Source organism: Chiloscyllium punctatum, chromosome 11 (genome assembly GCF_047496795.1).
Source record: "Chiloscyllium punctatum isolate Juve2018m chromosome 11, sChiPun1.3, whole genome shotgun sequence".
NCBI classification, from domain to species: domain Eukaryota; kingdom Metazoa; phylum Chordata; class Chondrichthyes; order Orectolobiformes; family Hemiscylliidae; genus Chiloscyllium; species Chiloscyllium punctatum.
Window position 1 is genome coordinate 27,337,269 of NC_092749.1, and position 24,632 is coordinate 27,361,900.

Consider the following 24,632-nt stretch of genomic DNA (forward strand, 5'->3'; position numbering starts at 1 on the left):
AGCATGGCCAATTCACCTAACCTGCACATCTTTGGATTGTGGGAGGAAACTGGAGCACCCAAAGAAAACCCACGCAGACATGAGGAGAATGTGTAAACTCCAAATGGACAGTCTATCACATTGTCTTGCTAGGTAGATCATTGAACATCTAATTTTAAAAACGTGCAGATATATTTGATGACAATCGACCTGAACATTTCTTTTATCTCTAAGAATCTGCATTCCATTGTTCTGCTTGTGATTTAACTTGAAATAAAACTCAAGCTTCTCCCAATATCCACAATGATTCATTAAATACCATTTGTAAATTTCCTCATTCCTGAAGAAGGGCTCATGCCCAAAACGTCAATTCTCCTGCTCCTTGGATGCTGCCTGACCTGCTGCGCTTTTCCAGCAACACACTCGCTACGCTACTCTGACCATATCAATTTAGTTACACATGCAAATCCGACTAATTTGTGTTGAGTTTCTGAATCAAGTCCGTTGATGTGAAACAATAAGGGCCCCAGTGCTTATACTTACGGCACTGATTTCACTAGATCTTCTAGTCCCACATAATTCCTTTACCTAGTACCTGCAAACATCTTTCAACTAGCTTTTTGGCTGCTAATAAAGTTTATCCAGAAAAACACTGTAAAAAAGCTTGTGATCAAGTGTTCATAAGGAATTTTAAGAATACTATATCTAAAGTTATCCAGCATTCCTTAGGATATTCCTTCCTTTTAAGCAACAATATAGAATCAGTCTTCATGGCACAAGAAAATAATTTGGCTTTTTTAAAAAAATTGTGTTTCTAAGTGCATACTATCTACATTTATTGCAAAAATTCATCAGTTCAGATTCCTCTATTAAATTCCAGTTTCTCACTTGTCTGCCCATTTTCCTAGTCTATATCGAATGAGAGTCAGTTGGCACCATCCTTACCATTTATACATCTTAGAGATTGTTGAATGCAAATATTGAAATTTCTCTGTATCCCACAACCCAACTCATTTATACAGGTCATTTTTAAACCAAGCTAACACTGAACCAACCTTTTGTCATACTCTGTCCAACCCTTTATTTCCATGCTAACATCATCAATTGTCTTCCTTTTCGCTATCTCTTCAATGAAAAATTGAAAACAGATTCACAAAACATAATCTGCCTGTTACAGATCAGTGCTGGATCGCTTTCATTAATTCAAATCTATCAATCAGTCTGTTGTTCTTTTCCCTGACAATTGTTTTTCAAACTTTATCCACTACTAATATTAAACTTACTGACTATAGTTATGAGAAACATCCTTACCTTCATTGTTAAACAGGAGTGTCACATTTGTCACTTTTCAATCCTCTGGCACTTCTCCTGTATCTCGAGAAGTTTGGAAGACTATGGCAAGTCTTTTCATTATTATCCCCACTTGCATTTCTGTTTGCAACCTCAACTGCAAGCCATTTGCTCAGCAATTTACCCACTGCAAGTACAGCCAACACTTCCTGTGCATCCTGTTTATCAATTTACACCTCACTCACAGCTCTCCCATCTCCACTTCCGCTAATACTTCATCAGCACCTCTTCTTTAGTAAACACTAATAGAAAGTGCACATCAAGCCACGTTCTCCATCTCTAAACATGTATCACTTTCTTGTCCCTGTCCATTTAATCCAGTGCTCCTAACATTAAAAAAAACAGAAGATTGACTTTGTGGCTTGGGCTCAGTACAAGTCAAATTGATGGATACCAAGGGATAGAAATAATGCAATGCATATGAACAACAATGATAAGAATAACAGTAATGTATCAGTTTGCAGATTTTATCTCTACCTATTAGAGGAATGTGTTTGAGTCTCCCTCACGTTCTGATTCATCAATGAGTGACTTGCCCACAATGTAGCCAGCTACCATTTCTGAAAATATTATTAATTTTTTTAGTAAGCACAGGAACACATTTCTAACAGAGTACTTTTTTAATTAAAAAGTTCTATGTGCATTTTATCAGGTCACCTGGACAGCAGTGGATGATTTCTTCTGTTCATTATTATTAGTAAAATTTTAAACCATTCATATAAAATCAAGTATGAATTAATTACAAACACCAAACAGAAGACTCCTCTTCCTCTCATATTAGTCAGGGTGAATATTTGTGGCAGCATAATGTACTGCTGCATCTATCAAAAGTTTGCAACACAATGCTAAATTGATTTTACAATCTCAATTCTCCATGTGAGAATTCCACCCAGTATCGATGGCTATTCTCAATTACACTTTCAAAAGACATCAGTTAAGATTCTGCACAGAAGAAGATTACCAAACATGAAAGTGCACTAAATTGGAGCTATCGAGTTGGCAAAAAATTGGAAGACAGGGAGGGAGGAAATCTTCCAATTGTTTAAAGGAAGTATTATTCCCCACAGATCTGCAATGGAACCTCAGCATTTTATGACATATATTAAAGACATTAAGGAATAGTTACAAAATCAGAATTTGCCAGAAAAACTCAGCAGGTCTTGCAGCATCTGTGGAGCAAAAACAGAGTTAATGTTTCAAGTCCAGTGACCCAAAACATTAACTCAGCAGATTTGGCACCATCTGTGGAGAAAAAAAATAGAGTTTTTCCAAGAAGTTTCTGATTTTGTTTTTGATTTCCAGTTCTTTATCTTTTTTTGTTTAAAGGATTGTTATATAATTAAATTCTCAAATGATACAAAGTTAATGCAGGAAAATTAAAAGGATCAAAGAATGAATTAATGAGCAAACGTGATAGATGCTCAAAAGTGGGAAACAGCTTATCTGTTTTGGATCCCAAGTAAAAAAAGAATGCTTCTTCATGGGGCAAGACTGGGAGCCATTGAGGAACAAAAGGATTTAGGTCCTCTTGTATACAAATTAGTTAAACATATTACAAAATGTAATCAAAAATGCTAATAGAATTTTGACCTTTGACTCAATGGTATTTTAATTCAACAGTAAGAACCAACGATTTAATTGTAGACATTTTTAAATCAACCTACTTAGACATCTTATAGAAGAGATGGGTCCAGAGGTAGAGGCACTACCATGGCACTACAAATTATTGTTTTGTTAGAATTAATGGGTTGAATTGAGGTCAGATGGCACAACCTTGGTTTCTATTTGCTTGAGAGTTTAAAAAAAATCTGGAGTGTTGCTGAACAAAAAGACCTTGGAGTGCAGGTTCATAGTTCTTTGAAAGGGAGTCGCAGGTAGATAGGATGGTGAAGGCGGCTTGATATGCTTTCCTTTACTGGTCAGAGCATTGAATATAGGAGTTGAGACATTATGTTGCAGCTGTACAGGACATTGGTTAGGCCACTTTTAGAATACTGTGTGCAATTCTGGTCTGCCTCCACTGGAAGGATATTGTGAAACCTGAAAAAGGTTTAGAAGAGACTTACAAGGATGTTACCAGGGTTGGAAGGTTTGAGCTAAAGGGAGAAGCTGAATAGGCTGGGGCTGTTTTCCCTGAAGCGGAGTCTGAGAGGTGACCTTATAGAGGTTTATAAAATCATGAGGGGTATAGATAAGGTAAATAGACAAGGTCCATTCCCTGGTATGGGGAGTCCAGAACTCAAGGGCATAGGTTTAGGGTGAGAGGGGCAAGATTTAAGAGGGATCTAAGGGGCAACATTTTAATGTAAGGGTCATGGCACAGACAACTTACTGTTCAGAATCATAAGGAAAGAAGGACAGTGAGAAGTCTTCCTGTTTCCCCTGTGACTCTTACTCAACTCACTCCTGAACTGAATTGAACTGCACAACTAAACAGCAGGCCACGCCACCTTGACTATATCGGTTTTTCAGGCCAAAAGCCTGAAAGGTCTTTTGAAGTACTGTCTGTTAGGGTAAACAACAAGGCCCCAATGAACCACTAAAACTTCAGACACAATGGAGCCAAGCCAAATTACCCCCTCTCTGAAAAAAAACTCAAGGGCAAAGTAACCTTGTACCAGACCAGCAATGTGACACCTTCTTCCTTAAAAAAAACCCATCAATATCTAAAGATAGCTTCTTTTTCAAAATCCTAAAAAAGAAATCGGTTAGTACTTTAAACACATATACATTCACTAACTATAAACATGCAAACATGTACAACTACATTCGGATTCAGTCTGTGGTTCTACCTCCTCGTGGGAGCACAAGATAGTGCCAATACAGTCATCGATGTTGTGGAGAAAAAGGTGAGGGACGGCATAGCTGCATCCAACAGAGAGGCAGACATAGCTGGGGCCCATGGCTACTCCTTTGCTCTGGAGGAAGTGGGAGGATTGGAAGGAGAAGTCAAGGGTGAGGACCAATTCAGCAAGGCAGATGAGGGTGTCAGTGGAAGGGTACTGGTTGGGATGGTGTGAAAGGAAGAAATGGAGGGCTTCTATCTCTCATGGATTTAAATTGATTCAGGAAGCCAAATCATGGTTTATAGACCAACTCATAGTCATCAGCCACTTCAACTGCTAACCTTGCCGTCTTAACTCTCTGCTCTTCCACAATAAACGTACCTTCACCCTTTATCTTTTAAGCTGATTCCTTTTATAAGTGTTAGTTTCTGAAGTTCAAACTCTCTCTCTTTTTCTTTCTTTTCTCCTAAACCCTTTGTTCGTTTTCTTCAGATTTTAATTCTAACTCAAACTGTTTCATTTCTGTCACCCTTTCCTTCCCTCTTGCCTCTAACTCAAGCTGCTTCATTTGCAATTGAATTCTTGCCATCTCTGCAGACCCGGATGGTGTTCCAAGCAAATCTAAGTACTGAGCTACTGCTGAAATCATCTCCTCTTTCCTCCCATTACGAGGTAGCTTCAACCCCGCAGCTTGGTCTTATTTGCCTTTTGTAAAATCTCCAAGGTCACTTCCTCCACCTCCAGAAACTACTCGGTCACTGAAAGAGCCATTGCTATTCGAGCGCTGTTTAATCCAACCAAATCAACACCCAAAGTAAAAGACACTAACACCTACCACTTGCTGTTTGAATCCCACAAACGTCCCTTAATCTGTTATGGATGAGGCCAGACCCCTCAAAACTATTTTTAAGCTGGTAGTTCAGACTGTAACTTTGCTATTTGTTTAGCTAGGTGTATAATGGATATTGCTGGAGTAAATTAGCTGGATCGTCTGCCAAGTTTTAAACAAACAATTTATTTACAAAGTTATGGTATGAAACATAAAGAACAGAAAACAGAATACCTGATAATTTATCCTACCCAAACCGAACTTAATGATGTTGTTCCAAAAATACTTGCAATAGTCCCAATACACACAGCCCTTATCACAAACAGTAAACAATGGCACAGGCAACTTACACTTGGAAATCATTGAGAGAAGGCTTCCTGTTTCCCCTGACACTCTTACTCAACTCACTCCTGAATGGAATTGAAATGCACAACAATAGAGCTGGCCACACCACCTCGACTATATCAGTTTTTCAAAAGACCGTTCAAGCTTTTGGCCAGAAGCACTGTCTGTTAGGGTAAACAACGAGGCCCCAATGAACCATTCAAACTTCAGATACAATGGAGCCAAGCCAAATTAGCCCCTCTCTAAAATAAACTCAAGGGCAAATTAACCTTGTACCAGACTAACAATGTGACCATGGATACATGAATAGGAAAGGTTTACAGGGATACAGACCAAGTGCTGGAAAATGGAACTAGATTAGTTTAGGATATCTGATCAGTTTGGACAAGTTGGACAGAAGGGTCGGTTTCCATGCAGTACAACTCTATAACTGTATGACTATGTTATCAAGTAATCAAATATTAAAAAGGGAATCACTGGAGTTGAAAAAAAACTAAGAGAATCCAGAACAGGGGAGAATAATTATGTGATATTATAAACTTCAGAACTTTAATAACTGTTCATTGATTGAAAGAATCAAAAGATAACTGTTACACACAGAGAGAAGAATAACAACTGTCTTGAATATACTTTTAAAGACAAGGGCAAACGTATACAGGAATTGAAAGCATTTAGCCATGTTTGGGAGGAGTTGAAGCTACATGAACAAAACCTTTTGACATTTCCTTGATAACATCTGTTTATGCCAAAAGGATAAGTGATTGCCCAGCAAAATAACTTAAAGCGTTCAAACAGACAGTTAGCCAAATTTATCAAGGAACAAAAGGGCTGGCATGGTGGCTCAGTGCTTAGCACTGCTGCCTTACATCACCGGCAAACCAGGTTTGATTGCAACCTTGGATGACTTGTCTGTGTGGGTTTCCTCCCACTGTCCAAACATGTGCAAGCTAGATGGATTAGCCATGATAAATGTGGGGTTACAGGGATAGATTAAGGGGCTGGGTTTGAGTGGAATGCTGTTTGGAGGGTTGGTGTTGACTCGATGGGCCAAATGGCCTGCTTCCCCACTGTAAGGATTCTATATTTCTGATAAAATGGTAACTGCAGACTTAAAATATTGTGGATCAAAGAATCCAAAAAAAAGAGTAAACAATAATATCACACTACATACTTAAAAGGACAATAACTTGTACAAGAATTCAATGCCTGAATAATTCAGTCGCAGAACTTCAAAGAACAGCATTGCACAAGAATCGAAACCTGTACACTTCCAGTGACAGGCAGTTGGTGGAATCATTGCTAAATTCCACTACTTAGTCAGACAAAGCCAAGTTCACTTGTGATGCTTAACTTGCTTACTCAAGGGGTCTTATTTTGGTCGCTACATGTTTAAATAATTGGTTCAGTATTTGATTGTCTGAGAGACTTATTAAGAAGTAGCAAGTAGCCAAATTAAAAGGAGGTTTGTGAAGATTTACCCACAACAATTACAAATAAATCAAGCCAGCCAGAAGTAAAATCAGAAAATAATACAGATAATTAAAATCTGGAACTACTTCTTTCAAAAGGTGTGGAAGCAGAGTCAATTTAAAATTGAAGACTACACTCAATAGCTCTTTGATAAGGGAAAATATCAAGGTTTATGGCGTGTAAATGGATTTGAAGCCACCAAGATCAACCATGATTTAATGGATAATATAAAGCAAATAGTTGAATAGCCTTCTGACATGTCAACCTCTCAAAAAGCAAAATTATATTTTCCCACACCTGTTTCCTCCCTCTTGCAAACCCACGCTGCTACAGAAGAGCAGTGCCAAGGATCTACCAACAAGTTTACCTTCTTTCAATCATAATTGGAAAACAGTGCTAGAGCACCCAAATGAATGGAATAACAGAAATGTAAACTAAATAGAGGCAAGAGATTAAATTATTATGAAAGAATATTCACAAATGTGACAGCAAATGCAAACTTTAAAGTGAAAATAACGATGAGTTTATATCATTCAGAAGTATGGAGCAGTTACAATGTCAATATAGTGTTCTCTTTCACCTTTGGACCTCTTTAATGTTTTTTATTTTCAGACAATAGAAGTTTCTAACCTGATCTGTTGCTGCTGAGCCACAGAATTTTTCATAGTCAATCAGATCTTTCACCGTTGGATTCTCACCACACACCGCACATGTTGGCTGCTTGGACCGAAGCTTAATTGTGCGAAATCGAGCTTCCAGTGCATCAAATATTAACATCTGTTGGCTGTAAGATGCTGAACAGGTTATCGTTAAGGACCAAGCTAGGAGAGCATACTTCCGTCACAGGAAACAGGTTAATTTATTCCCAGTGTAAGATTCCAGCTTTGTATACAGCTGGGAGCTGATAAAATGCATCCCCACAGACAGTTTAAAAAAAGAAAACTGCTCAATTTCATACAGATTAACCGATAGAAGATCACTTTTTACCTGTTAGGGAATCACTTGGCTTGGTTTTGATCATCAAATCGCATGTGAATAGGGATTATGTAAAGCATTGAATTAGCAAATTTTATTTTGCTGTAGAATAGACATTCAGCCCACAATTGCAGTACAACATTATGGTCAGGGAATGGTTCATGTCCACCAGAAAGTAGAGGAGAAAAATAAAATATAAACTATCTGAATTTAGCTGAAACAATAAAGTAAAAAAAAGGAACCATCACTTGATATTACTATTATTACTGGTACATATCAAAGGAAAGGGTCATCCTGTTACTTCAACAAATATCTGCAATGATTTCATCAAACATCACAAGTGCTAATAGTAACACTGAATAAATGTTAAAGCATACTTTGAATCATTTCATCTCATATAATCCAATCCTTTTATCATTTCAAATAATCTGTCAGTCCCAATTAAGTCTTCATACACGAACAGTATCCAACTGGGTGAGACAGCAGAGGAACAGTATCATTGCTAACCTGATCAATTACCATCAGATTGAGGAGGCTGGAGAAAAGTTGCTCCTGGTCAAAGTATTTTACTTTCCTGTCATTTTAAACGTCCCACATTCAAGGCGGAAACAACATACAATGAAATTGGGAACAAAATTGTACAAGTCCAACATGCAAGATTGTTAATCTCAAACCCAATTTGTTTTACTGTTTGCAAATGCTGCCAACAGTATTTTTAAGCATTTTCTGGTTTTAAAAAAAGATTTCTAGCATCTACAGCATATTGTTCTTGGCAAAAATATAACATGCTGTCTTGGAGCACTAGGGACCTGGGCTCGATTCCAGCCTCGGGTGACGATCTGTGTGGAGATTGCACGTTCTTTCAGTGTCTGCGTGGGTTTCCTCTGTGGGTGCTCTGGTTTCCTCCCACAGTCCAAAGATGTGCAGATTAGGTAAATTGGTCATCCTAAATTGCCAATTGTGTTCAGGGATGTGGAGGTTAGAGATAAAACAGAGTAGTAGGGTAGGGGAATGGGTCTGGGTGGGTTACTCTTCGGAGGGTCTGTGTGGACCTTTTGAGGCGAAGGGTCTGTTTCCACACTGTAGGGATTCTTTACAGATCATTAATTTTTGATTTTTTTTGTTTTAGAAATCAAGCCAGCAATTTAGGAAAAAAAAGATGGAGAAAATCAGGAAATTGGAAGTTAGATGTGGAATGAAAAATGTTAAGGCCTCACTTTGTTTTCAAATATTGTGCAATGGTTTTATGGTGAGAAGTTTCTTGGGTGATACAACCAATAATTGCCTAATGCCACAAGGGGGCAGTATCGTATTGCATCACCCTTTCGTTATTACTGGCCTTGGTTGTATAACTCAGATCGTTAGCTTTTCAGAATTTACTGGTACCACTTGTAATCTGTGAACATTATTAAAAAGTTTTCTTTCAGCAACTGCACTTTTATCAATGGGTACCTCAATGCACTAGTGCATTTCACAGGAACATTTTATTACCTTACAGTGGTAAGGAATTAAAAAGATACATCCTATCCCTGACGCAATCTTCAGCACCTCCAGCGCCTGAATACATCCCAGAATCCCAGGCACTACAATATGAAAAATATATTGTTAGGTTGACACTGTTACCTGAATTTTTTTTTTGTTAAGTGAGCATTGTGTTTCAAACATAGCTAGCAAAATCCTGCAACTACCTTCCTAACATCACATCATCTAAATGCAATTACTACAGTCATTTATAAAGGCATTGCCTCATTTTCAACAATAATTAGGGATGGACAATAAATGCAGGCCTGCCAGTGATACCCGCATCCTATGAATGAATAATTTTAAAAATGGATTTGGCTTACCTGGTTTAAATGTAAATAAAAGCTTCAAAGTTAACAGTCCTAATTAGTGCAAGGTGAAAAGCTTCAACAGCACATCTCTTTTCTCAGTGATACACTAACAGTGTTCAGCAAATTGCTTAATATGCCTAAGTTGCTTAATTCCAAAGCAATTCCTTGTTTAATTCATTCTAAATATAATAAAGTTTGTGCTTTTGTTTGAAAACATGAAATCTTGTGGCATGATTTCACTGGTCCTTCAGGTTTCACTTTGCTAATGGCCCCTAACAGGATCACAATAGTTTGGCTTCAGAGACAGAGGTGACAAGAGATAGAAATAACACTACCTGAAGTATAAGAAAAAGGTACTTTTTGGGCAATTCATGAAAAATCACAGAACTGTTCAATAAATTCATAATGGAAATCTGCTTAAAACATGTGAAGTATATCATGTGAGTGACAAGAGCATTAGGCTCTTCATAACACCACTGGCCCACTCCCCAGTGTGTCACTAAACAGTATGTCTATGCACTGTATCATAATCCTCCTGGCAATAACCAGATCTGGCAAGTATAAAAAAAATAGTGGTGCAATGGATGTGCCCCTTTCTCAGAATCAGGAGGAGATCTGGATTCAAGGGGTTTGTAATACTGCCTCTGAAAAGGTTGATCAGAAAATATCTAAAATAGAATAAAGCATAAAGCAAGGTTGAGCAAATATAATAGCCTCAAGGCATGATGGTATAAAATCAAAAAAGCTATAAATGCTCCAACTGCAAACTGTCCTCTGAAATAACCAAGCAAGCTATTCAATTGTATCAATCACTACAAAAGGCTCAAAGAAATGACACCAGATGGATCATCTAACATCGACCTAGGCAATGGAAAAGACAATGGTACAAACAGCCCTGCCTTCGTGGCAAAATCCTCCGCACTAACAGCTAGGGACTAATGCCAAAACTGGGACAGCTGCCTCATAGGCAAGTTAAGCAACAGCCTGACGTGTCCAAGAGATATGAATCTGTGAGTATGACTATGACCCAGACACTACCATTACCCTCTCTAGACACATCCTGTCCCACCAGCAGTGCAGATCCAGCAGAGGTGGTGGCACAGTGGCATACAGTCAGGAGGGAGTTGCCCTGGGACTCCTCAACATTGATTCTGAACCCCAAGTCTCATGGCTTCAGGTTAAACACGGACAAGGAAATGTTCTATTGGTTACTATGTACTGTCCTCCCTCAGCTGATGAATCAATATTCCATGCTGAACAACACTTGAAATAAGCAGAGGATGACAAGGGCACAAAAACGTACTTTGGCTGGGGGATTTCAATGCCCACTATGAAAAATGGCTCGGCAACAATGATCGAACTGGTTGGGTCCTAAAGGACATAGCTGCTGGACTGGGTCTACAGTAGGTAGTGAAAGTATCAACAAGAGGGAAAATCATATTTGACTGCATCCTTACAAATCTGCCGGCTCCGTGATAGTATCGGCAAGAGTGACCACTGCACACCAACGATGCCCCACCTTCACACTGAGAATAACCTCCAGCGTATTGTGTGGCATTATCATCGTGTTAAATAAGACAGGCCTTGAGTAGATCTAGCAATTCAAGACTGGGCATCCAGGGGGTAATGTGGGCCATCAACAGCAGCAGAATTGTACTCCAGCACAATCTGCAACTTCATTGTTTGGCATATTCCCCACTCAACAGCCAGAGGATCAAACGTACTTCAATGGAGAGTACATGAGGGCATGGCAGGGGTAGGAGCAGCACCAGGCATACCCGAAAATGAGATGTCAAATTAGTGAATCTATCAAACAGGACCATTGCATGCCAAGCAACATCAGCAGCAAGTGATAGGCAGACCTAAGTGATCCCACAACCAACGGATCAGATCTAAGCTCTGCAGTCCCATCACATCCAGTCAAGAATGATGTTTAATAAATCACACAACACACATCACCCAGTCCAACACCGGCATCTCCAAATCATGACTACAGTCAAGAATGATGGTAGACAATTAAACAACTCACTGGAGAAGACGGCTCCACAAATATCCCCACCCTCAATCAGTGCAAAAGGTCACAGCAATCTTCAGCCAGATGTACTGAATGGATGATCCATCTCTACCTTCTTCATTGGTCTCCAGCATTACAGATACCAGTCTGCAGTGAATGCGATGCACTCCATGTGATATCAAGAAACAGTTGGATACTGCAAAGACTATGGACCCTGACAACATCCTGGCAATAATACTGAAGATTTATGCTCCAGAACTTGCCACACCCCTAGCCAGACTGTTCCAGTACCGTTATGGCATCTATGCAACATTGTGGAAAGTTGCCCAGGTATGTCCTGTACATTAAAAGCAGGACAATTTAAACCCCGTCAATAACCGACCCATCACTCTACTCTCGATCATTGGGAAAGTGATGAAAGGTGTCATCAACAGTACTATCAAGCAGCAATTGTTGAACAACAACCTGCTCAGTGACACCCAGTTTGAGTTCCACCAGGGCCACTCAGTTCTTGATCTCATTACAGCCTTGGTTCAAACATGGACAAAAGAGCTGAATTCCAAAGGTGTGGTGAGAGTTGACAGCCCTTTACTGCATTTGACAGAGGGTGGCATCAAGAAGCCCCAGCAAAACTAGTCTCTCCCCTGATTAGAGTCATACCCGATACAAAGGCAGGAAGATGGTCACAGTGGTTGGAAGTCAGTCATCTCAGCTCCAGGACATCTCTGCAGGAATTCTTCAGGGAAGTATCCGATGCCCACTCATCTTCAGCTGCTTCAATGACTTTCCCTACATCATAAGGGGATGTTCGCTGATGATTACACAATGGTCAGCACCATTTTCAACTCCTCCTTCATGATATTGAAGCAGTCCATGTTCAAAATGCAACAAGACCTAGTCAATATCCTTGCTTGGATTGACAAAGAGTAAGTAACATTCATACCACACAAATGGCAGGCAACAACCATCACCAATAAGAGACAATCCAAATACTGCAACTTGACATTCAATGGTGTTATCATCATTGAATCCCCCACAATCAACATTCTAAGGGTTACCATTGACCAGACACCCATTTGGACTCGCCGCACTGTCACAGTGGCTCGAAAAACTGGTCAGCGATGAGGAATACTGCTCTAAGTAATTCACTTCCTACCTCCCAAAGTCTCTCCACCATCTGTTCAGGCATAAGTCAGGATTGAGATAGAATACTCCCCACTTGCCTGGATGGGTGCAGTTCCATTAACATTCAAGAAGCTTGATACCATCCAGACCAAAGCAGCACGCTTGATTAGCATCCACAAACATTCACTCCCTCCATCACTGACCCTCAGTAGCAGCACTGTGTACTGATACAAGATGCACTGCAGAAATTTAATGAAGATCCTCACGTGGCACTTTCCAAACTCACAACCATTTCCATCTAGAAAAACCAGGGCAGGAAGTACATGGGCACACCTGCAAGTTCCCCTCCAAGCCATTCACCGCCCTGACTTGAAAATATATTGCCGTTCCTTGACTGTCACTGGGTTAAAATCCTGGAATTCCCTCCTTTATGGCATTGTGGGTCAACTCATAGCAGGTGGACTGCAGCATTTCAAGAAGGCAGCTCACCCCCACCTTCTCAAGGGCAATGAGAGACAGGCGATAAATGCTGGCCAGCTAGTATCAGCCACACCCCACAAAAATGAACAGAAATATAACAGCTTCAAGGCATGATATAACAGCTTCAAGGTACAAAATCAGACACTAAGTTACCACCTCTCAACTTAGGAAACAGCTCACAAAGCACAAGTTGTTCTGTTAAATGTTCCAACTGGAAAACATGCTTTGTAACAATGCCAACAAAGCATTCTTCAAATAATTTTCAAGACAAATATTTCTTTTGACCCAATGACGATGCAGAGCACTTGATAATACAACCACGTTTTTTAAAAAACCACATCATAAATCAAAGGAAACAAGTGACTTTATCGCGTAAATACCAAATCAAAAATGTTTTTTCTCCATTTACAGGTAGTTCTTCTATAACACAATGGTTGTGTTCTTGTGCAACTCCACGCTAAAGAAAAATCACACTCTGGAAACTGCGCTGAAACTGTTGGCACTGTAATCACCAACACACATTTTAAAAGTTCAAGCTGTAGAAATAGTGCCTGCAATTTATCAATTGTATTACAGCAAACTTGTGTTAACAAAACATGCATTATAGTAGAACAACCTGTGTACAGTTTTGGCATCTTGAACACAACTGATTTGAGTGATAACTAATTTAAAAAGCCACATAATAGTGCAGTTCAAGATTTATTTCTGAAGTCACGACCAATAATGTTTCTACAATAAATTTCATGTATGCTTAGATCTTAGAATAATTATACTTTCATTTCCCTAATCCAAGAACAGCATTTTAAGAGCTTCAATGAAAGCTTTTCTATCACTCCATTCAAAACCAATTTAAAAATTCCCACCATAATGGGAGTCCTAATTGATCAGCAGCAAAGAAATGACAGATCTCAGGAAAAGTTAACCAGAAAGTTTTAGTGGGCAAAAAAAAATCAAAAATCGACTCCCACTTTACCACCATAACTTGCAATTTGACATCTTCCACAAAATATTTATGGAATACCACAGACAAAGTGATCAGCCAAACTGATACAAGAATTATAATTTTAAGTTAGGAGGAAAAATACACAGAGAATATAAATCATATTAAAATGATTGTGCAAAAGTAAAATAAGCTGCAACATATAAGTTTAAAGGGGAAACATTTGTGACCAGATCAATCTTTGACACATTTTTACAAATCAAGCTGAAGTTTGAGATTTTATTGAAATCTGCTGCTTTAAAATGTTTTTCTGACAACAAAGGACTTCCCATTCCGCCATTAACCGACCCTTTACGTGGGCAATTACCTTACACTTAAGAGTGTCATCCTGTCATCGCTAGCAATCAAGTGGTGAGCGGGCCTGTCACCACACATGGAGCATGGCAAACAATCTATATAGATTGCTTGAGGTCTCACGTAAGCAGGTCCCTCATTCAAAAAGACATACTTGCTTTATAAATGTTAATTCTCCAATTTTAAGATGAGAAGTGGTAAGCATCACTGAATTTCACATTTGGTACCATTCAAGACTTACAATTCTAAAGCCATCTTTGTCCTTATTTAGCAAGATCTGGATAACATGCAGGTTCAGGCTGACCAGTGGAAAATAACATCCTACAATTGTCAGGCAATGATTGACTTCAACAGAGAATCTAACCATTATCCTTTTACATTCAATGGCCTTACCATTGCTCAATTATCCACTCCCCAAATCCTGTGGATTACCATTGACCATAATCTGAATTGGACTAGCCATAGAATTACTGCGACTACAAGGGCAGATCAGAGACGAGGAATTCTGTAGCAAATAATTCCCCTCCTGTATCCCAAATGCTGGTCTCTCTACAAGGCACAAGTCAGAAATGGGATGGAAGCTTTCCATTTGCCTAGTTAATGCAACTCCAACAACATTCAAAAAGCTAATAACATCCAGAATAAAGGAGCCCACTTGATTTGCACCCCATCCCAACCTTCAATATTCATTCCCTTCACCATTGATACGGAATGGCAGAAGTCTTGTTACATCGAAACTATGCACTGCAGTAACACACCTCGGCTCCTCCACAGTACCTTCCAAACCCAAAGCTCTACAACCTAGAAGGACAGGCCAGCAGACACATGGAAACACTACCACCTGCAAGTTCTCCCCCATGCCTCATACTATATTAACCATCTTGTAATTCCTAGACTGTCACTAGAAATCTCCCTTCCCATCAATCCAAAAACCACAGCAATTCAAGAGGCAGCTTACTATCAACTTCTCTCGACCAACCAGCAATAGGCAGTAAATGCTGAGTTAGTAATGCCCACCTTCCATGAACAAATAATTTTAAAATACAATGCCGTATTGAGGGACCATACATCAATGTTGATGCCATGGAAAGCCAGCCTCTGCCCTTGCTGCAAAGATCCACTCCTCTGCAACCTCTACCAACACCACCTACTTCTGCCCTGGGCCGCTCCGCGATTCTCGGCCTATCGGGGGCATATTTCTCTCAGCAGTCGCTGCCTCCCTGCTGTTTGGATCATATTCCCACGAAAGGCCTGGCAATTGTTCGTCAGTTGTCAGACTGGCAAATAATTGGAGCTTTCCCCAAAAGAAGAAACATGAATCTCTTGCCAATGCTACAGTAAGCACTAAAGACTGTCAACTATGAAATTCCTCACATGGTTTATGAAGGAAGCAGGTGATGACAAAGCTTTGGATGCTGACAAAATAGAAGGCCCAGGTGATGAATGAGATTAAATTGACATACAAGATATAGTAGGGAGGCTGGTAATGCTTCAGGTGGATAAGTCATCCATTTCAGACGGATTGTAGTCCAGGATGCTTGAATAAACAGGGATGAAAAGTTTTGCATATTCTTCCAACAGTCATAAGATCAAGGCTGATTTGATATTCCTCAAGTCCACTTTGCTACCCGACCCCCATTACCTTCAATTCCCCTGATTAAAAGTGGTTCTCCATGAGTTACAGGTTCCAATTCTTAAATTCTTTTATCCACAATTCTCTGGACTGAATATTGTAAAATGTTTTGGTCAAGTCTGAACTGCATCAAATTCCTGGAAGGTTTGTTGCCAGGAGGCCTAGCGAGTTCTCTCGCCTTATTTCATCAAGCTCGCCTCATTAATTATCTGCCACACTGCTACATCCCTCATGTCCAATTTCCACCCCATTTTATCACATCGTTCCTAAACTGACTTATCACTTGGTGAATGTCCAAGACATCACCAACACCCCTTGTGCCCACACCATTGCTAAAACCCTGTAATGTATCTGAAAAAGCACTAACAGATTGGAGCTGCCTACATGGTTGCTGACATTGCTTTAGACATTGGAAATGGGGGACCCACTTCTAGACAGTGTCCTGGAGGTCCGGCTGGATGATGTGGTGCTGAATGGAATGGCCTCTTCCCCAGACTGGCAGTGGAAGCCAAATTGCCAGACCATGCCATGCTGGTCCAAGATTGCAAGCAGGGTTAAAACAATCTCAGCCATCTGGAAGAAGCCAGTATAAGTGCCACCATCAACTCCTAGATACCTTAAACTCACTACCTCTAATACTGTACGCACCTCACAAGGTTTAAGCTCTACAATTGTCTATCACATGCAACATCTTCCATCATGCACTATCAAAATTAACCAATAACCCTATTCATATGGGGCAGCACAGTGGCTCAGTGGTTAGCACTACTGCCTCACAGTGCCAGGGTCCCAGGTTTGATTCCAGCCTCGGGCGACAGTCTGTGTGGAGTTTGCACATTTTCCCTGTGCCTGCGTGGGTTTATTCTGGGTGCTCCGGTTTCCTCCCACAGTCCAAGGGTGTGCAGGTCAGGTGAACTGGCCATGCTAAATTGCCCATTGTGTTATCTGCACTAGTCAGAGGGAAATGGGTCTAGGTGGGTTACTCTTCGGAGGGTCGGTGTGGATTTGTTGGGCCGAAGGGCCCATTTCCACACTGTAGGGGAATCTAATCTAATACAGCATGCCCTCTGCACTGCTTCCTCACCTGTTCCAATACTTCCATCTCCTTTAACACCTGCTTCTCACTTAGTCTGTGAAGAAAACTAGCCAAAAATAGAAAAAAATCATAGAGATGTATAGCACAGAAACATGCTGACCAGATATCCCAAACTAATCGAGTCTCATTTGCCAGCATTGGGCCATATCCCTCTAAACCCTTCCTATTCATATACCCATCCAGATGCCTTTTAAATGTTGCAATTCTACTAGCTTCCACCACTTCCTCTGGCAGCTCATTCCATTCACGCACCACTGTCTACGTGAAAAAATTGCCCCTTAGGTCTCTTTTATATCTTTCCCCTCTCACCCTAAACCTATGCCCTCTAGCCCTGGACTCTTCCACCCCAAGGAAAAGACTTTGTCTGTTTATCCTATCCATGCCCCTCATCATTTTATAAACCTCTGTATGGTCACCCCTCAGCCTTTGACGCTCCAGGGAAAACAGCCCCAGCCTATTCAGCCTCTCCCTATAGTCAAATCCTCCAAACCTGGCTACATCCTTGAAAATCTTTTGTGAACCCTTTCAAGTTTCACAACATCTTCCAAAAGGAAGGAGACCAGTATTGCATGAAATATTCCAAAAGTGGCTGAACCAATGTCCTGTACAACTGCTACATGATCTCCCAACACCTGTACTCAATACTCTGACCAATGAAGGAAAGCATACCAAAAGCCTTCTTCACTATCCTAACTACCTGTGACTACACTTTCAAGGAGCTATGAACCTGCACTCCAAGGTCTCTTTGTTCAGCAACTCCCTAGGGCCATACCATTAAGTATATAAGTCCTGCTACGTTTTGCTTTCTCAAAATGCAGCACCTCACATTTATCTGAATTAAACTCTATCTGCCACTCCTCAGCCCACTGTCCCATTTGATCAAGATCCCATTGTAATCTGAGGTAACCTTCTTCGTTGTCCACAACACCTCCAATTTTGGTGTCATCTGCAAATTTATTAACTATACCTCCATTGTTCACATCCAAATCATTTATATAAACAACAAAAAGTAGTGGACCCAGCACCGATCCTTGTCAAGAAGGATGGTGTGCTGCCCTTTGTGCAGCTGCTCACCTGTCAGAAGATCCTAATTCCTAATGCTCCAAGTGGTCAAATGACCATGTCCAAACCACTGGAATGCCATTGGAGGATGCTCTGGATTTGCTATGCTGGAACCCTGATCAAAGGGTCTTCCTCTTGACTTGACTAACTGCTGAAATTATATTAGCGTAATTGTTGATATAAGAATTACAGAGGGTTTGTCACTGAGAGATTTAGCAAGTTCACTTATGCATCTTACCAAACTTGCCTTATTAATTACCTACCACCCCCTCCTAAACATTCACCACTGTTCACGTCTCACCTTTTCTGCTAAACTCCTGTGTCTGTCCACTCCAGCAAATTCTTACAGTCAGAATGAGTCAAGACCAGAGGGTTCTTGAGGGATGCAAGACCCCTTGACCACAGACAGAACAAACAGACAGTGTGTTGAGATGAAGGCAGTATGGGGGTGCTGATTTGCAATGAAAACAGATATCACAATGCGTATAAACCAATATTAATTCATAAATTGTGATGCAAAATGAAAAATAGGCCCCAAAGAGAACACAACATGAAAACAAAATGACAGGAAGCCATGCAACATGAGAAGACTATTATCATGAGAACATGAGAACATCCAGATTATAACTGTCAGTTATAACTTATAAACTCAACTACTGTAATTTAGCAAAACTTGATTTCAATGATTGCCAGCAGTTTGAGTCAATGTCGAATCTCAAGCATTAAGGTTTACTAAATAAAAAAGGAACCCCAACAGACTGTTATACACATCGTTTGACAGAGTTCCAGTGCAGTATGTAGCATATTTGGGGGTGATTGAAAGGTAGCAGAAAAGAAACTTGACCATAGCCTTTAAGCACTCCATAAAGGTTCAATCTCCATCGAGTGCCAGAGAACAAGATTCTGTATTTTAGTGCCCTGCTAAACAAAACTATGATTTTTATAATGTTATTCATACAAAACATAGGTCAGATATTATCTGAATACAGTATAGCCTTTGGTCTCCCTTTTACTTAAAGAGTGTTTGATCTAGAGATAGACAAGAATGGTCTCAACTTAGCTACAGAGATAGTTTTGGCAGTGCTGAAGATGCAAAAATGTAGCGAGGATGTGATTCAATTTTGTAAATTAAGGGCATCAATTATAAGGAAGTGGATAAATTGCATTGTTTTTAATAAACTTGACTGGGGGGTGCGGACCTCCCTGGCTGAACCAGCGTTTATTGCCCATCCCTAAATATTGTTGAAGTGGTGAGGTGAGCTGCAATCTTTAATTGCTACAGTCATTTGGTATAGGTACATTCACAATGTTGTTAGGGAGATCTCGGGTTATGATCCAGAAAAACAAAAGGAATGACATTATACTTCCAAGTCACGATGGTGAATGGCTTAGAAAGAACTTGCAAGCAGTGTCATTCCCTTGTATCAACTGCCTTTGCCCTGCTAGACAGTAGTGGTTGTAGGTTTGGAACGTGCTGTTTAAGTAGGCTTGGTGAATAGCAGTAGTGCATCCTGTAGATAGCGCATACTACTGTGTTGGTAGTGAAAAGGTGTGGTTGCTGTGCCAATCATCTAGTCTGTCAAGGTTGCTTGTCTTGGGTGATATCAAGCTTCTTGAGTGCTGTTGGAGTTGTGCTCATCCAGGCAAATGGGGAGTATTCCGACAAATTCCTTACTTGTGCCTTGTAGACGGTGGACAGGCTTTTGAGAGTCAGGAGACAAGTAACTTGCTGTAGGATTCTTAGCACTGACCCTCTCCTATAGCCACAGTATTGGTTATTGCTTAGAAACAGGTATCAGCCATTTAAAATTAAGCGTGGTTAGATGAATGATTTTTTTTCATAGAGTGGCCAATCATTGGTGAAGACTGGTTCCTTGAAAACCTTCATGAAGGTTGGATAATGTAATCTTGTGGTTTTCCAAAAGTACAACAAAATACAGCTAAGATTGCTTCCTGACACTTATTGCTTTTGAAGGGTCAGAGAACAGTTGGACACAAAGATTTCATTAACTACCTACAGATTGTGTTTTATTTCCCTCCCAAATGGATACAACACAAAGTGTTCAGCTTACAAGGGTAATCAAGTATGAAGTAGGATGATCACTTTTTCTCATCCAGAGTACAGAACAATTAACTTACACTGTTAAAGTCACTAGCTATCAGTACAATAGAGAACTGGCTTATGGACAGGCAACAATGAGTGGGGACAAGGAGGTTCTTTTTCAGATTGGTGACCCTTGGCTAGTGGGGTCCTGCATAGTTCAGTGCTAGAACGACAACTGCTTACAATATGCATTAATAATTTGGAGAAAGGAAGCGAATATACTGTCATCAAATCTGCAAATGACAAAAAAAAAGTCAGTAGAAAGTCAGGTTGTGACAGAGGTACAGTCGATAAAGTGTGGCACTAGAGAAAGCATAGTAGGTGAGGCATCATCTGAAGAGCAAGAAAGTCGACATTTCAGGTTTGACCATTCATCAGAACTGATTTAACAAATTTGGAATGATCCTTTAGAGCCTTAGACAGAGTTGAGTGGGGGGGGGGGCGTAAGGTGTGGGTGCAAGTCTTGCCTCTTATGGCAGCAGGAACCAGGTGTAGAGAGGGGAATGGTGGAGAGTGTGTACCAAATGAAGGAGTCACAGAGGGAGCAGTCCCCATGGAATGCAGGTAGGGCTCGGGAGGCAAATATATTTTTAGTGGTGAGATCGGACTGTAGGTGGCAAAAATGGCAGAGGATGATACGCTAAATTTGGAGATTAGTGGTGGAATGAGAGGACCAGGGGGATTCTATCCTTGTTGCAGTTGGGGGATGGGGTTCGAGGGCAGAGGTGCGAAAAATGGAGGATGTGTGATTGAGGGCACTGTTAATAACATGGGAGAGGAGGTTATGATCCTGGAAGTAGGCGGACATCTGGAATGTCCTGGAGTGGAAGTGCTCACCCTGGGAGCAGATAGAGTGGAGGCGGAGGAATTGGGAGCTAGGGATTGTGTTTTTACAGGATGAGGCGGGGGGTGTAGTCAAGGCAGCTGTGACAGTCGGTGGGTTTGAAGTAAATGTCAATTGTTAAGTCAGTCGCCAGAGATGGAGGGGTTCAGGAAGGGGAGGGAGGCGTCGGGGATGATCCTGGTGAATTTGATGTCAGGGTGGAAGTGTTGGTGTTGTGGATGAACTGTTCAAGCTCCTCGTGGGAGCATGAGGTAGCGCCGATACAGTCATCGATGTAGCAGAGGAAAAAAAAAGTGGAGGATAGTGCAAGTGTAGCTGTGGAAGAGGAACTGCTCCATGTATCCAACAAAGAGGCAAGCATAACTGGGACCCATGCAAGTACCCACAGCCACTCGTCTGGTTGTGGAAAGCAGGAGGATTGAAAGAAGGACGAGGACCAGTTTCGTCAATCAGGATGCACTGCTGCTATTCACCAAGCCTACTTAAACAGCATGTTCCAAACCTACAACCACCACTGCCTAGCAGGACAAATGCAGCTGATACAGGGGAATGACACTGTTTGCAAGTTCTTTCTAAGCCATTCACCATTGGAGGGGGACTGGGTGGGTCGGCAGGAGAGGAAGAAACAGAGGGCTTTGAGGCCTTTTTCATGGGGGATATGGGCTTAGAGGGACTGGCTGTTCTTCATAAAAATGAGGTGTAAGGCACCAAGTCATGGAAGAAGTGAAGGGCGTAGGTGGTGTCCAAATGTATGTGGGGAGTTCCTGGATGAAAGGAGACTGGACAGAGTAGAGATAAGTTGAGAAGAGTTCAGCAGGATGTGAGCAGGCGCAGACAATTGGTTGACCAGGGGAATCAGATTTGTGGATTTTGGGTAAGACATGTGTGGGATTGGGAAAATAGGAGATTGGAGGCTGAGGATGGGAGATCACCTGAGGTGATGATTTTGCGGATGGTCTTGAAGATAATGGTTTGGTGATGAGAGAAAGGAGCGAGAGAGCAAGCAGGAAATTATAGACCAGTTAGTCTGACCCCAGTGGTGGGAAAGATGCTGGAGTCAATTATAAAGGATGAAATTACGACACATCTGGATAGCAGTAACAGGATAAGTCAGAGTTAGCACAGATTTATGAAGGGGAAATCATGCTTGACTAATCTTCTGGAATTTTTTTGAGGATGTAACTCTGAAGATGGGCAAAGGAGATCCAGTGGATGTAGTGTACCTGGACTTTCAGAAAGCTTTTGGTAAAGCCCCACATAGGAGGTTAGTGAGCAAAATTAGGGCGCATGGTATTGGGGGCTTGGATTGAAAATTGGTTGGCTGACAGGAAACAAAGAGTAGTGATAAACGGCTCCCTTTCGGAATGGTAGGCAGTGACCAGTGGGGTACTGCAGGAATCAGTGCTGGGACCTCAGCTTTTTACAATATATATTAATGATATAGAAGATGGTATTAATAGTAACATTAGCAAATTTGCTGATGATACAAAGCTTGGTGGCAGGGTGAAACGTGAGGAGGATGTTAGGAGATTACAGGGTGACTTGGACAGGTTAGGCGAGTGGACAGATGCATGACAGATGCAGTTTAATGTGGATAAATGTATGGTTATCCACTTTGGTGGCAAGAACAGGAAGGCAGATTACTACCTAAATTGAGTCAATTTAGGTAAAGGGGCAGTACAAAGAGATCTGGGTGTTCTTGTACACTAGTCAATGAAGGTAAGCATACAGGTACAGAAGATAGTGAAGAAAGCTAATAGCATGCTGGCCTTCATAACAAGAGGGATTGAGTATAGAAGCAAAGAGGTTCTTCTGCAGCTGTACAGGGCCCTGGTGAGACCACACCTGGAACAGTGTGTGTAGTTCTGGTCTCCAAATTTGAGGAAAGACATTCTGGCTATTGAGGGAGTGCAGCGTAGGTTCACGAGGTCAATTCCTGGAATGGCGGGACTATCTTATGTTGAAAGGTTGGAGCGACTGGGCTTGTATACCCTTGAGTTTAGAAGACTGAGAGGGGATCTGATTGAGATGTATAAGATTATTAAAGGATTGGACACTCTGGCAGCAGGAAACATGTTTCCGCTGATGGGGGGAGTCCTGAACCAGAGGACACAGCTTAAAAATAAGGGGTAGGCTATTTAGGACAGAGATGAGGAGAAACTTCTTCACCCAGAGAGAGGTGGGTATGTGGAATGCTCTGCCCCAGAAGACAGTGGAGGCCCAGTCTCTGGATTCATTTAAGAAAGAGTTGGATAGACCTATCAAGGATAGTGGAATCAAGGGTTATGGAGATAAGGCAGGAACAGGATACTGATGGAGGATGATCAGCCATGATCATAATGAATGGTGGTGCAGGCTCGAAGGGCAGAATGGCCGACTCCTGCACCTATTGTCTATTGAGAAGTGGGGGTCACGGTTAAAGTGTGGTAGGATGTAGTGTCAGTGAGTTGGCAACTGGCCTCAGCGACGTATAGGTTGGTGCCCCATACAATCACCGCACTTCACTTCTCAGTAGGTTTGATGGGGAGGTTGGGGTTGGAGCGGAGGGAGTGGAGGGCTGCACGTTGTGAGGATGGGAAGCTGAAGTGAGTGGAGGGATTGTGGCAGTTAATGTTGTGACAGCAGTTGAAGATGTAGAGGTCAAGGGGAGTAAGAGGCCAGCACAGGGTGTTCAAGAAGATGAAATTTGTTGGAGGTGGGAGAAGACATCTTCGGAAGGTGGATGTGAATCACGATCGAGAAAGGAGACACAGGCGGAAGCAATGGAAGAAAAGTTCAACATCGTGACGCATATGAAATTCGTTGATGTGGGGACACAGTGTAATGAGGGTATCTTCAGTAAGGGGGAGGTCGGTGGGGGGGGGGGGGGGGGGGGGGGAAAGGAGGGGTGGAGAATACCCAGCAGCTTGGGGCTGGGGCCAAGTGTTGATCTGGAGTTGGGAGTGGGGGTGGATGGGAGTGGTCATGTGATCAGCGATATCAGCAGTCACATGATTGAAAAGGTTAAACCCGAAAGGTGGACTTCCTTGCTCCTTAGATGCTGCCGGATTGCTGTGCTTTTTTCCAGCACCACACTTGATCAACTCTGACTTCTCCAGCATCTGCAATCCTCACTATCTCCAAGCTACAGAGATACAAACAAACAGTTTACTGAGAGGATGTTTTCCCTCATGGGACAGCCTAGAACTGGAGAGCATAGTCTAAAAATAAAGGGATGTCAACTTAAAATTGAAATAAGGAGGAATTTCTTCAAGAGGGTTAAAGAGTCTTGCCAGAGAGAGCTGCAGGTGTTGAATCTTTGTGTATATTTAAGGTTGAGAAAGATAAATAAATTCTTGATCAGTAGGGAAATAGAGGTTTATGGGGAAAGGGCAGGGAAGTGAACGTGAGAAATGTTGGATCTGCCACGATCCT

General features: G+C 41.3%; 1 protein-coding gene across 1 annotated transcript in view; it reads right to left on the reverse strand.

Moving 5' to 3' along the window:
• mocs3 (molybdenum cofactor synthesis 3) overlaps window positions 1-24,632 on the reverse strand; it is a 68,941-nt gene that overhangs the window by 23,647 nt on the left and 20,662 nt on the right. The window contains exons 8-9 of the mRNA XM_072580545.1: window positions 9,255-9,317; window positions 7,390-7,553 (exon numbers count right to left, since the gene is read on the reverse strand). Of these exons, the coding sequence (XP_072436646.1) occupies window positions 7,390-7,553; window positions 9,255-9,317 (227 nt within the window). The remainder of the gene's footprint in view (window positions 1-7,389; window positions 7,554-9,254; window positions 9,318-24,632) is intronic.